Genomic DNA, 15,844 nt, shown 5'->3' with positions numbered 1-15,844 from the left:
ATTCAATAGGTTAATGAGTCCCTCTCTCTCAGTTTTGCAACTTTTAAATGGGGAAAATTGAAAAATATATTTCTGCAAAACTGCTAAAATTATCGATTGCCAGATTGTTCAGATTTAAATTTGATTTCTTTCGTACAAAAAAAATATTCAATACCATAGTTAATTTGCCTCAATTAACGTCGACATTTAGTAAAATTAACACAAAAGTTTTACTATAGGGGAATGCATTGGCCTACTACTATATGCACCAGATATTACTTCTATACAAAGAATGTTCAATAAATGTTCTATTAACGTTATTTTTTTTGTAGGATTGAAGAAAATCTACAAAAAATATCAACATAGACATCTTTCAACGCGGCGCAAATTTTTTTAAGGGATAGAAAGGGGAGGTCATTGGCAGTAAAACTAATCTCCAACCCTTTCTTCCTCCCAATATATATGATCCAAATCTCACAAAAAATAATGGGGAAAAATAATTTATTATCCATTGTCTACTCCCTGATTTTTTTCATTCAATGCAAAAAAAATCAGGGAGTAAGGGAGGGGACAATGGGCAATTAATTCAATTTAAGAGGGTTCGCTGAAAAGCAATAAAAACCAGATTTTTCAAGTAAATTTTACCAAAATTGTAAAGGGATCATGGTAACCTAATTTAGAACAAAATTAGTTCTAAGAAAAAAATCATTTACTTGAAAATTAAATTATCAACACATCACAATGTAGTAAACATTCTGTAATTAATCACTAGAAAAATCTTGTTTAGAACTACCTCAACCCCTCTGATATATTTATAACTGACCCCTTAATTCAAGCGGTTCTTAGATTATTTAATACATAAATATCACAGTAGAGTTTCTATACATGAAAAGACATTTTCTTGGGAAAAAATATTTGTTAAAACCAGCGATAAATAACAAACTTTTCTGTCTGCATATTCAAGACTAGCTCAGCTAGTTAGCGGGGCATTGATGCGCAAGTCCCCAAAATCAGTAAGAATCTGCTGTATTCGTGCACATTCCCTTTAAGCCAGTCCCCAAAGTCTGAGACTCCTTGAAAATTGAATATTCGATCCATTGTCCCCTCCCTTACTCCCTGAAAAAAAATACTGTTTTATTTTGAAAGGGAAAAATGGGTCTAGATTTAAATTTTTTAATTGAACTGACATTTTAATTAAAATGGCTTTTTGATAAGATTATATTTTAATTCGATCAAATATTACATAAATTATAAAAAGACAACTATGTTCATAAGTATGTTTAAGGTAAAGATTTGTACAATTTAAAAAAATCATTATCAAAAGTAAAGGAGTAAAGAGACTTTGAACTGTAAATACTAAATTGCTTTGGTACCCCAAGTTTTCAAACTATGCTCTCCCAGATCATTCAAAACTTTGGGTACTCTTATTAAATTTGATCCTTTTGGATTTATATCAATTTACCATCCATTGTCTTATACCTTTAGATCCCTATTCCAATACACATTGATTTAATGACGTCTAAGCTTTTTATTTAAGGGGAGAATGGGGTTAAACTGAAAGGTTTAAAATTTTTTTTTTTTTTTTTGGGGGGGGGGGTTAAACACCTTTTTTTTACATTCTATGTAAATGATATCTATTGGCAGGGACGAGTTAACAGGAAATAAGTTTCAATGTCAGTACTTCTTTGCTCAACAATTTACAAACATCCATAGAGTCACATTCTGTCAGTCAAATAAATCATTTCTTAAGTGACATTAAATTAATGTACATACCCAATGTTGTTTGACAAAATTAATCCGAAAGTTGATTGAAATCATTAGTTGGGAAGTTTGGACACTGCTAGTTTGTATAAACATATCAAGATATAATAAAAGTTCCCAAAGTTTTTGAGTCAACGAATAAGATAACGCGCTCATAACACTTTGGGTGCCAGTATATTATACAGTCCAATGTCGCCTCTTTCCTTAGAGGCACAGGATAAACTAAAATCCTACTACAAATTATAATTAGGGTTGGGCCGGATATCCGATCTGGCCGGTTATCCGGTCATTTTGAATATCCGGCCGGATACCGGATATTAAAACTATCCGGTTACATGATATCCGACTGATTTTCGACGCCGAATATCCGGTTATCCGGCCGGATATCCGGTAATTTGCCGGATATCGAACGTTTGCCAGATATCCGGCCGGAACCTGATATTCAGGTTTAGAAATCAGCCAGATATCCGGTATCCAGCCAAAAAGTATCCGGCCCAACCCTAATTATAATTATTTAAAATAACCATTCTTATTGGAATTACTCTTTCGACCATGTAGAATAACATGAAATCAATCAAAACAATTTCATTGCAACTTTTTCCTTACGCTTGAAGAAAAAAAACTGAACAGTAACTCTTATACATATAAAACGAATAAAGTTGTTTCTCTGTTAAAAAATACATAATTTTTTTTTAGGTACAAGCCAATAAAAGGTATTTCTAGTAATAAAACTATTTAAAAAGCATAAAATACTACCGAAAAAATCATCACACTTTTAATGAATTTATAATGCGCCTTTGTTTTAGGAGAAATTTATGAAATATAAAGGGGTAGTTTCACGAAATGCATTTAAACTTAATTTAGTGAACCGCATATTTTTTGCTAGTTAATGGGTTAAAAGTCGATTTTCAAGTCTTGATATTTTAAAAACTACGTGGTAGAAAATTGAAATTCTTTCAAATATATGCCATATAAATGTAGTTTAACCAATTAACCAGGAAAAAAAATGCGGTTCACTAACTTAAGTTCAAATGCCTTTCGTGAAACTACCCCTTTGGTGTATTTTTTAACAAAAAAACAGAAATTCTAATAGGCAAAAGTGACTCATTCTGTATGTTTTATATTATCAACATACATTATATCAACAGAATACCATAAACAAATAAATATTAACTAAAAATCAACAAATCATGCAAAATAAAAAAAAAACATCATAAATTAAACAATAAAGTCATAGCTAGGACATTCGAAAAGCATGCTTTAACATTCAAAGACAAAAAATAATTAAAGGTACACATAAAGATAGGATATAAAAATAATATTTCTTTTTTAGCCATCAATATTTTCAAAATCCATTTTAGGCAATACATAGAAAAAAATTGTAAAAGGGTTGAATCACAGACAAGACATAAACATTAAGATATATAAGTTGGAAAGAATTTTAATGTTAGAGGGAGATTTGAAATCTGCATCAAATTTAAAGTTTTTTTTTAAATTCATTTTTTGTATAATTCTTGATCTAAAAGCGGAAATACAATTTAAGTTAATTAATTTTGACATCTGTGATTGGTGGATTGATAACTATCTGTGCTCTGATTGGAGAAGCTGAAGTGTCGTACATCTTTCAACCAATTAGAGCGAAGGTAGTTTTCAATCCACCTATCACGGATGTCAAAATTAATAAACTTAAAATGTTTTTTCCGCTTTTAGATAAAGAATTATACAAAAAACGAATTTTATAAAAAAAATCCTTAAAATTTGAGGCAGATTTTAAATCTCTCTCTAACATTAAAATTCTTACCAACTTATATATCCTAATAAACATGGATAGGGGATAAGTTGCGTGCTTAGAAGGAAAGTTTACATACCCTGTACCAAGCCGACACCTGCCATAGCAGCAAATAATATTACAGAGATTAATAAAGAACAAAAAATGTCCTATTGTTAGTATGTATTGGCTATAAAAAAAGGTTTCTTAAAATTAAATTAAAAGAAATTTTTGATTTTACAGAAAACAAAAATATTAAATAACCTTTAATACAGCCAACAATAAGAAATGTAAGAAATAAGGCATCTTTACTATAAAATATTGTGCGTCTCGGCATCAAAGGGTTAAATCAAGGAGTAAGTAAATAAGAGAATAACTTTGGGAAAAAAATTTATTCATTGAAGTTTAAAATAACTTTTTCTTTAGATACAAGTGGGGGGTAAAAATTGATATTCATCTTTTTGGGGAAGTTACTGTAGTTTTTCAGGAGCGGGGGGGGGGGTGGTTGAATTAAACTATTATTTACCTACCCCTAAATCCCTGTGTTAATCTTTGAAATAATAAGCGGCCCTATCCCCCAAAACAAAATGTGGACCATAAAAATCACATCTTTTTTTACAATAAGTTTTAGTTCTTATGGTAACTTTTTCCATGCAGGGCTTTGAAAACCATTACTATACCTAAAAAGGCATCAAAATTCCTTTTTAGTGATCCACTTTAAGTTTAGGGGAAATTACCCAATACTAAGTGCATAAAAGCATTGTTAAGTAAGTGTTTTTAGTGGCATAAGCTAAAAGTTTTGAAATATGAGAAATAGAAAGTCAAATTGAAGATAAATAAAAAAAAATTCTTGGCATTGGTTTAAAGATATTTTAATAAATAAATCATACATTGCACACTTTTATTTTAGTTTAATGTGAATTTTTTTGTAGCGTAGCTAATCTATAATTAGGACTCGTATGTACGTTCGTTATTCTGGAAGAGTATAAAAATAGCCTAAATAACTGTATTTCCTTGTCTATAGACGAATCTTTTTAAAAATAACAAAATATTGAATAAAATGCAGTTTTATTGTTATTGCTGCGCTTTTTATGGACATAACTGTCCTTGCTATTGCAGTTTAGTTTTAAAATCAATCAATAAGGAAAACATTTAATAGTGAGTATTAGTATAAGATAGTGTATTTCAAATCCTAAAATTTGATGATTCTTAAAATTAGAGATAAATCTGTTTCAACATACCTAAAATAGTAAGAAAATACATTAGAATATAATAAAAATAGCGGATAAAATAGCCTAAAGCCCACCAAAAAATCAAATAAAAAAAATAGCCTAAAACCATCCTGTAACCTTTGTGCATTAAAGAACTTAATCGGTTTAGAATATCAAAATTTTAAGCTAAAAATACTTTTTGTTTTGTTTTGCAAGAACGTTTAAAAAACGGTGGAGTTTAAAATTGACAAGTACAAAGATGGATAAGTCGACGCATTGGATAACTCACATGTTTAATAGGGTGGTTCAACATTTGGAATAGTTATTTCTGGCATCGTATTATAAACAGCTTTCCGCAGATATAGATTGTACAATTATAAGATTAAAACCAGTTTTTTAGCCCCGAAGTGCCGAAGGCACGGGCTAAAAAAAACTGGCTTTAATCCTATGATTGTACTTTTTTATATTCATAGAAAGCTGGATATAATACGATGCTAGACATAGTTTTTTCATATGGATGAGAACCGGTTCCTATCCACCGGATTCGAATGAATACGAGAAAATATGTTCGTTCGTCCCAACTCTCGTCCCAGAAAAAGATTTCATTTGACAGGGAGGGAGGGAACATTGGAATGTAAATAATACTGGTGTTCAAAGTTTTTTTTTATTATTGGATGGAATTTAAAACTTTGGGGAACATTTATACACATTGATTGGGTTGTTCAAACTAGCTGTACCCTTACTTTTCTACCAATACTTTTACAAAATAGAAGTGGTAATATTATTTTTCCTAAGTGGGGTTTTACATTAATTTATCGTCCATTGTCTTATCCCTAAAGATTCCTGATAATAATAAAACATAGTCTACAGTCCCTTAGGAGTTATTCTTTATCTAAGTACTTATCATTCAACAGACTTACACAATCAGAATAAAATTTATATTCTCTATCATATGTTCAAACGCTTTGCTATATTTAATAACTAGCGGTTTCGCCCCTAGCCTCTAGGGGCTTTGCCCCAAGAGATGATAAAAAAATTAAGGCGAAATTCGTAAAAGGACCAGGGAAATGCAAAAAAAGGACCAAGGAAATGTTCTGCAAAAAAAAGGAAAAAAAATGGGGGGGGGGATTTTTTTGTTTTTTGGGGGGTTGGGGGTGTCCCACCCCCCAAGAAAATAGTCTAAAAACACCACAGGACCAGTAGGTATATTCCCTAAAGAGTAGAATCCGATCGGTTTAGTGGTTACCGACATCTTAAGCTTCAGACGGACAGACGGACGGACAGACAGACAGACATCAAGCTACTTTGTATTATAGATTACATATACTTAATATGCCTTAAGAATTTTCTGCCACTCTAAAGTAAGACAAGGGCTAGATTTCTTTATCTTCACTAAGACTATGTTCTTTAAAAGAACGGTTAATCCAGGGAGGGAGTGGACACTGTACTGTAAATTACAAAGATACCTTAAGTTTTCAAACCATGTTATCTTATTCATTGACACAAAAACTTCAGGTGCTTTTTGAATTTCGAAGGATTAGTTAGAATGCTGTAGGAGTGTCCAAACTTTTTAACTAATAATTTTAAACTACAGTAGCGGTACCTTTGTTTATCATCATTAGGAATGTATATCCATTGTCTTGCCCCCTAAAGACAAAATACGAAAGGGGTAGTTTCATGAAATGTTTTTGAACTTAATTTAGTGAACCGCATATTTTTTGCTAGTTAATGGGTTAAACTGTATTTATATGGCATATAATTGAAAGAATTTCAATTTTCTACCACGTAGTTTTGAAAATATCAAGACTTGAAAATCGTCCTTTGTGACATGCAATTTAAAAAGACATTTTTCAAGTCTTGATATTTTAAAAACTACGTGGTAAAAAATTTGAATTCTTTCAATTATATGCTATATAAATACAGTTTAACCAATTAACGAGGAAAAATATGCGGTTCATTAAATTAAGTTCAAATGCATTTCGTGAAACTACCCCTTTTGAGTGAAGCAACAGTATGGATCAAGCAATGTATAGTTTGCCTTTTAAGCTTAAAATATCCCTTATTTAAAACAACTTTCTTAAATAAGATTATAATGTTAATTATTAGGAATAAGTTATATTTCCATACTTTCATTGACATACATATATTTATTAAGAAAATCAAGGTTGAACTAGAATAGGGAACTTTTGTCCTAAAAATCAAAGTATTAAGTTGTATGTAAGTATGTCAAGCAATATCTCTGAAACCACTGGACCTATAGATGCACATGATTCTCAAAAAGACTTTATATTGGTACGTACAATGCAGGTTTTAATATATATTTGAAAAAGCTTATATCTGTTTTTTTTATGATGATACTGATTTCAAATATGTTATACAAGTAAATTAGGGTGTTCCATTAATCGCGTCAAAGAAAGTAAAATTCAGACAGCTATCTTAACTAACAGCCGTGAAAATCACACTTATAATCCGTCTAAAGGAGATGCTCCATTGTCAAAGGAATCTTCACAAGAAAAATCAGACACCTATCTTTAATACCACAGATAATATCAATCCAACCCCCCCCCCCCTCCCCCCAAAAAAGACATATGTTTTAATGTATAGGCAAACATTTGGAATTGAAAACACGTCTTTTTGTGTAAGTGATTTCACACCGATAATAAATGGTTATAAAGGGAAAGATTTCTCTACATATAAAGTACTGTAAGAACTTAGAATTTTATTGTCAATACTTAATTTGGATGTGTATTCACTTACGCTCAGTGTTTCATAATCCCAAAAAAAGACAACAAGGATAACAACATCCATAAGTTAATAAGCACCAAAAAATCATGGATGGATAAATGGATAAAATGAATATACAAATAAATAAATACAAAATCACGATGCTTTTGTATATAAATGTCTTAAGTGGCATGAATGACAAACAGACTGACAGACCAAGCAAATTATAAACTGGATGGTCTATAGCACAGGAAATTTCATAAAATAGAAAATACCTTTTCTCCCAAAAGACTGACGGACGAACATACATTTCAAATTTTAGAGAACCTTTGTTAGAAATAAGTAAGAGAGTTTAATCATGAGAGTTAAGCAAATGGGAAAAGACAGTTAGTATTAATATGAATTTCTGCTAATTTGATTATTTGCTACATGTGCTACTGTGAACGCACACCGTCTTATTTAATATAAAGGTGTGAAATTTCTTAAAGTAGGAAGGAAAAGTCAATGGATGTATAACTACTTGGATCTTACACCAGATTTTCATGTTCTATAATAAAGTGAACTCCGCAGCGGGCTAAAATAAAGATATCCCCTATCCCCCTCCTTTAACCCATCCTCTTTTCTCCTGCTAGATAAAAGGCCCGACCAATTGCAACCTAAATTGACGACAATTTTTCTCCTGTGCTATCATCCACGTATATTCTACATCCATTAAAAAGACATAAAAACAATGTATAAATTATAAAAAGAATAGCTCTTTTCATCTTAAACAAGGACAATTATATCAAACATTATATAAATATAACATGATGTCTGTCTGTTTGTGTGAAGTGAAGGATATCGCGAACCGGTGAACCGATATGGGTTTCCTTTACAGTAAAGCTTCTTATAGGTAAAGGGAGAGTTTAAAACTATTTTGGGGGAGGGTAACTCCACTCTCTCATGATCAATTTACACCCCTTTGTTTCATATTCCCTTTAAAATATTACTTTATTCTGAAATGTCCTATAAATTCTATCAAAATACTAGAAACTAATACAGATAGACATAGTAAATCACAGAGTAGCTTCGATTTCTGATTATTTTTCACAACAAAAAAAATTCTGGACTATCTCACTACTGAGTACCTAGTGCTTCTAAGTAGAGTATTAAAAGATAAGAGACATAAGACTATAGATGACTAATTCTATGTTTCAAATATTGCTTTATATTAATGTTCATATTGTCGATAACTTTTCTACAAGTTAAAATGCATATTAAGCAGTCACGGCACTGTTTGGCTACCAATTTTATTAAAGAGTCAAACATACCATATAAAAATTTAGAAAAATTATACCTCTATCTTTCATAGCCATTACAAAAATCTAATTAAACCCCTGTATATTCACGTAATTGGCTACTATTTGGGATATTAGACATTATATCCAGATATATGAAAATGATTAATACTCTATCTACATTGTCTATTGTTAAATGATTGACATTTTTTCACAGGGACGCTCCAAACAGGGGGTGCTATCAATTTCACCAAAGTGTGATCACAGAAGAGTTCTATAATTGCCAAAATTTACACTAAAAGTCAGTCTACAATGAATGAAAGGAAGCTTGTGCTGTATTAATATTTACGGATGTGCCCCTAGTATCAAAAATATTCAAGATATTGGGAATGCAGAAACATAGTCTAAAACCATACTAATACTTAAATAGTTTAAAACCATCACATGATCTCTGTGAATGAAGAAAGAAGAACTCAATCAGATAAGTAGATATCGAAATCTGACAAAAAATACTTTATAAAATTGAATTTGCGGAAATGTCGTTTATATATTCTACTTTATGAGTAAGTGATGTTACACCGCTCCAAAACAGTTATTTTCTTACAATTATAATTAAACTTGTATTGGATAATTTTAGATCAGAAATTTAAAATAAGGATATTAAATAAGAATGGTAAAGTATTATACAGTAAAAACAGTAGTACCAAAAAAGGAGGAAGAAAGCTTAGGACTTTAATTACACTGGTACCCGAAGTTATCTTATTCGATGGCCTAAAAACTTTGGGTAATTTTATTGAATTTTGATTGGTTAGTTCAAACTTACAGTGTCAGACTTTTAAACGAATAATTCTAATATACCAAAGGAGTAATTTTGTTTGTTATGATTGGAGGGTAAATCCAAAAGAAACACACGTATAAACAAACTACAAAGTTTCCGAGCTAATTTCAATAATTTTCATTGGATTTTTATTTTGTGTCTTCTTTTAATTATGATTACAATTACATAAGAATTAGGAGAAGAGAACAATGGCAATCTACAACTCTTTCTCCCCCCCCCCCTTTCTTCCATTATAAACATGGATATTTTGAGAAATTCTCACATATCCTGAAAAAATGTTTCTCCCAGCTTGCTAATTTAACGATACCACCCAAATCCCCCCCTCTTCCCTGACCAATAGCTAAGGACTAAATAAGCAACATAAATTGACGACAAAAATTACCCTTTAATCTATAGCCATTATTATAATTATTAGCAGAGCACAAAGGCTCATAGAACGTGTTTAAAATTTTGAGCCTTGAGAACTAGTATAATTTACAGTCCAATGTCCCATCCCTTCCTTTGTAAGAAACTCTATATTCCAAACTACTTAGACGTACAGACATAGTCTAGTTATAGAGTAGCTTCGCTGGTAAATTATCCAAATGCCCAAAATTGTATCTTTATCTTAAAATCAAATGCTCGTATTTGTGTATGGTTGGTAAAACTGACATATAATTAACGAACAGATTTGAAGGGGCTGACTTGCAATAAAAATATTTTGGTCGAAATGTAGCAAAGCTCATCTATTGTAAGTTGTATATCATGTTCTTAAATGTTAAAAAATAATGGATGAAAAGTTTGGACACTACTAGTTTGAAATAACCAAGAAAAATACAATAAAACTTTGGTTACCAGTGTATTTTACAATACAGGTAAAACAAAAGAATGTTATTAAATATTGTTTCTCAAAAAGATATTAATTTTATTTCTCAACAATAAAAAATTTGTGCGTCAATTCTCTAAATTTCCAACCAAAAACATATCAAATAAATCTTCTTTTTCTGTGAAAGAAAATCCGTCGATTACTATCGGGGATCAGCATTTGCAGCTGCATTTTGTCGCAGTTTTGCAAACCGCATTATCCGAGAAAACGGCTTATCGCGGATGCAACCAATAAATTCCACCAAAAAGTAGATCATTCCTCGGTCACACTAAATATACCTATGCGGTTGTCAAGCCCTGCATATATTATTTTTCCAGTTATGATAGAAATAATTAAAAATGTTATTGAAGACATCAAAAACATTATTTCTAATAGATTTACAGAATAATTCTCTCTTTGAAAAAGAGATTTTAAGTAACAAACAGACAGACAGACTTATAATATACAACTACTTGTATGTAATGAATAGATCATATTCTTTTTACTTCTTAGTAATAATGCTACTTTGTAACTAACTAGTAGCCGCCCCTAGCAATACCCTGAAGGACTAAGCCCAATTGTTCCAGCAATTTGCGAGATCTTAAGCTTTAGCCGGGCGGATGGACATAAATACGGGCTAGGATAACTAGGTTATCTACTTATTGACAAAATTGTCCTTGTTTTTAGGTGTTTTTTCATAACCAAAGTCCCCGCCAAAGTGTGATCGTACATTGAGTAATTTTCAGTTCCTTAAGCAAACAACACCCAATAATTTGGGCCAGTTTTTTGTTAGCGCGCGGCTAATAATTTTCTTGATTGAAGGGGGGGGGGGGGGAGGTGGTAATCTTTTTGTTAGCAAAGTATTTCATCATTTCAAATACAATTATGCAAAATAGAGGAAGTTTGGAAATGCTGCTCTATAATTGCATTTGTCCGTCCGTGTGAAAAAAAATCAAGATTCTTATGGCCGTGTAGGGAAAGTGACTGTAAATTACACAAGTACCCAAAGTTTTGTTACAACTTTATCCTATTATTTGGTTCACGTCATTGAGATATATGTATATCATTTTATTGCCATTGTCTTATCCTTTCAGATTTCGTAGGAAAAGTACAAAATGTTTAATCTACGACCATTTCTTCCCCCTATTAAACATAAATGATAGATTACTATTGGCAATATTTTATACATAAGAATTAGGGAGATAATATTCCAATATATTTTCCACTATATTTTTCTATGGCTGTTTTGAATATGGTCATCCTTGTTGAGAACAATTTAAGTGTAAAACTACCCAATTTTTAAACTTTAAAATAATCTCACCAATTAAATTAAAATAGGCATTAAGATAACTTATTTAAATATATGAAAATCTAAATCTTTAAATGCACGTTTCACAAAAAAAGAGTTAAATAACTATGAATATGTTGAAAAAAAACATGGATTTTAAGGGAAAGAAATATGACAATGGTTTTTTTTTCCTGTGGAATAAAAACTAATGGTTGAAAGAGAAGCGTTAGGACACACAACTTAATAAAACAAGAAATTAATAAAAGTACCCATAGTTTTTAGACCGACGATTCAGAACAGGTGATTATAAAACTTTGGGTACTAGTGCAAATAACAATCTAATGTCCTCTCCCTCCCTGGTTTAAAAATCACTAAAACATATTGCTATTATTAGACCCTAATTTTGAAAAGATTTTGGCTGAGTTTTTGGCAAATTTCATTCATTTAATGCCCATGACTTTTACAATTTCTTCAGAAGCGCAGCTACTCTTTGTTTAACTTTGTATGTACGTCGATTTTCTAAAGATATTATGCTAAATCGCAAAAGCAATCACCATTTTAAATTTTGTCAGGTCAAAAAGGCAAAAAATTATTTCTAAAATGAACTTACTACCTACTAACTTTCTTATGTATGATTACTATACAGCTTGCATCATACATTATCATTATAGGAATCTTTATGCAAAGTTAAAATTATCACTATGACAGTTTTTTTTTCTCTTATGGATATTTTACTACTTGTATGTTATATGCTTAAACATTATAATCAAAGTTATCAAAAAACCTCCCACATAAAAATGGAAAAATCTTTGAAATTGCTCGGCCAATTAGAAATAGGATGGTTTTAAGCTATATCATTTTCAATTGACTGTAGCAAAAATAGAAAAGTCTAACAATTAAACATAAAAGCTGTTTTAAAAATCACAAAACCTTTCGATTATAAATATTCAAAAAAGGTATATTTAAATATAAAAATTAACCAACAGAAGATGTCGACAAAATAAAAGTGTACGCTTTGAAAAAAAAAACATAATTACTTAACAGACATCTTAACATATAACAGTAAAAACAAAGATAGCAGTATTCATAAATGATGTAGCTAAGCTTAAACTAAAACTAAAACTGGTGCTTTCCCTACAAGCTTTTCCCTAGCCAGTAACCCCCCCCCCCCCCTCTCTGAAGGGAATTAAATTTTTTGAAATAACTTAATTTTAGCCCTTGTGGGGAGGGGGGGGTGATGTTCTAACCCCGTGAATCCTAGTCTCTATTGGGTACTACGCAACCTAACCTATAAGTATAAGTATTAAAAAAAATTTCAGAAAAAGATAATTTGTGGTCTATACGAAATACAGCAACAATCTATTAAAACCCTGTAACATACAGACAAACTTACACTAGATAAGGTAAATTACATAGCAGCTACGCTTTTTATACAAGGTAGAAAATAAGTGAATGAAAAAAGTGTCTTCATTCTAATCAATCATATCAAGAACAAGATTGGCAACATCCAAATGTAGCAAAGAACAAAAAAAGTCCATGGCTGGACAAACGGACAGTGTTTTGAAGAGCATATGTCAAGAATTCATAAATCAAAAATTGTTTTTAGAAAATCATGAAACCTTTAAAGTGTTTGCTATATTTTTGGTAGCCTGACTGACAAGACGAGCGGAACAAGTAAATTATATTCTGGAAGCTTACTATAATCTGCCGTCTACTTTAAATAGAAACCAAGAAAATTTATTTTCCCCATATAGCGTTACGGACTGACTGACGGACAAACTAAATTAAAGAGTAGCTTCGCTTCTATAAAGTAACAAAAGATTGCCTTATAAATACACTTAAGGCATTTTTCATAAGAAAAATAATTTTGCCTTTAATAAAAAAAATGATAAAATTTCCCTTTTCATTTTGTCCCACATTATGTTAGGCATGGTTTTCATTAATTGCACAAACTTCGGTAGCGCAGCTACTCTACAAACTGACTTTGTTGTACGTTGGTTTCAGGGAGTTTGGGGACATTGGACTGTAAATTAAACTTGTACCTAAAGTCATATACTTTGGCTCTAAACTTGGGGTACTTTTCAATGTAATAAAATTTCAAAACAATGATTTTAATGTCTCTTAAGCTAGTTGAAAGTTTCGCTACAATATGGTTATATGCCATTATTACTTCATAAAGGTACACTAAAGAAAAATTAAATAATTTGACATAATTCTACACTCCTTTCTTTCCTCCAATAATCATGTATATAAGCTACCAAAGGAATTTTTCACTTGAAAATTAGGAGGATAAATATTTTATCGACTAATTTCATATCCCTGTTAAGGAAATTATAAATCCTGGAAATATTTCGTGATTTTGTTAATTTTTTTGTGTTTTTTAATGGACAATTTTTGATCCATTTTGATATAAATGTTTAAACAAAACATTTTTGCTTCATGAGGTTCAAATTATACTTAAAAGCAACCAAAAGACACTTTATCATACCCAATAAACAAATGCAAATAGTAAATACTTAAGTTAAATAATATTTATGTAATGTCAACTTTTTAGTCACGTGTAAGCAAAAAAAATTATAGGGATTCATTAAGTAACTAATCCTTTACCTCATTTGCTGTATTTCCAAGAAGGACGTATAAGCTTATTTTTCTTAGGGGGGTAAAATTGTAAGTTTCAAAGGTTTGAGGGGGGTTAATCTAATGTATTTCTCTTTTTGTGGGGTTTAAAGTTACCCCCACTAAAGGACTTCTAACTATATTTGCAAGAAAAAGGTAATATCGAAAGACAAAAAAACAATCTTCTTCCGCCGTAACTTAAAGCTAATGGTTGAAGAAATTAATATAGAATGAATTTGGGAAAATAAATTTATCATCCATTGTCTTATCCCTGTATCATAGAGTGCAACAAATATAACTCAATCTATGCACACAAACACACACACACACACACACACACACACACAAACTCACACGCCACCAATATTCTGCCAAAAAACTTTGAAATAACCGCATCTGTGTCCCCATAAGGTGTTTCATAAATCTCAACAACTTTATGTAGATGAAAGGTCATGTGACGATAAGGAATAATATTTCAAAGCATAGCTACTCTTTAACCCACACTAGAAAGTCTGTACGTTCTTCATTTGCTGTTTAAGTTTCTATAAAATGCCTAAGCTTCCTTTATATGCTAAATTGACCTACAAATTTTATTTTTGAGTGATTCCTAGAACAACAAGATATTGTAAACGGAGCAGCTCTATAATTATGCTTTGTACATGCAAGATTATTCAATATATTGTTTATTGTTGTTATAGTTTTTCTTTAAAAATCTGATAAATATAAAAAAAAACACCAAGGTTTTGCCTGTTCGTTGGGACTGATGAGTTTCGCTGCTTTTCTTCCCTATCTATTTCAATAATAAGGAACTAATTTACAGTAAAAATGCCAAAAAATAGGTTCTATTCTTTAACACTTTTATTACTACGTTCATCGTTCTTATGTGTCAAAGAATAATCAAGGACAACGTAACCAAAGGTTAAGAAATTTGAAAGGAGGGAGGAGACATTGAACTATAAATGGCACTAGTCCCCAAACTTTTATTAGCTTGTTATATCCTTTGTTATCATAAAACATTTATTCAAACTTTTAAAGCAATAATTTTATTTTAAAGCAGGTAATTATGTTAAGCATAATTTGGGATGTATATCAATTTATCGTTCATTGTCTTATCCCTTTCAGACTGAAATCTTCATCTTCTTTGTTTAATTGGTAGCACATATTTTTCCAACTTTAGGCCCAAAAATTTTTTTTGCAAAAGTGGAATATATTGCAGTATATATTTGGCAAGAATGGTTTCTTTTGTACTCACAAAATTGCATATTTGCATACGCTGTAGATTAAACTAAGTGAGAACTAAATTTGTTGCCCATTTGAAAAGAGGTATAGAAATAGTATAACACAGCTACATTATATACATACTAGCTGCTTCGCCCCTAGCCTCTAGGGGCTTTGCCCCAAGAGGTGATCAAAACAAAAATTAAGGCGAAATTCGTAAAAGGACCAAGGAAATCTTAAAAAAAAAATGGGGGGTGATTTTTGGTTTTGGGGGCGATTGGGGGTGTCCTACCCCCAAGAAAATAGCCTAAAACTACCAC

General features: G+C 31.0%; 1 protein-coding gene across 4 annotated transcripts in view; it reads right to left on the bottom strand.

Moving 5' to 3' along the window:
* The window catches only part of LOC145334150 (uncharacterized), a 481,948-nt gene that overhangs the window by 161,255 nt on the left and 304,849 nt on the right, over positions 1 to 15,844 (bottom strand). For 2 of the 4 annotated variants that reach the window (XM_080179456.1, XM_080179454.1), the window contains exon 4: positions 3,609 to 3,626. The exons of the other annotated variants lie outside the window; for them this stretch is intronic. In XM_080179456.1, the coding sequence (XP_080035582.1) occupies positions 3,609 to 3,626 (18 nt within the window). The remainder of the gene's footprint in view (positions 1 to 3,608; positions 3,627 to 15,844) is intronic. 4 annotated transcript variants of the gene reach the window in all.

This window comes from Acartia tonsa, chromosome 12 (genome assembly GCF_053477335.1).
Source record: "Acartia tonsa isolate MP-2025a chromosome 12, ASM5347733v1, whole genome shotgun sequence".
Classification (NCBI taxonomy): domain Eukaryota; kingdom Metazoa; phylum Arthropoda; class Copepoda; order Calanoida; family Acartiidae; genus Acartia; species Acartia tonsa.
This window is presented reverse-complemented; position numbering and strand designations above follow the sequence as displayed.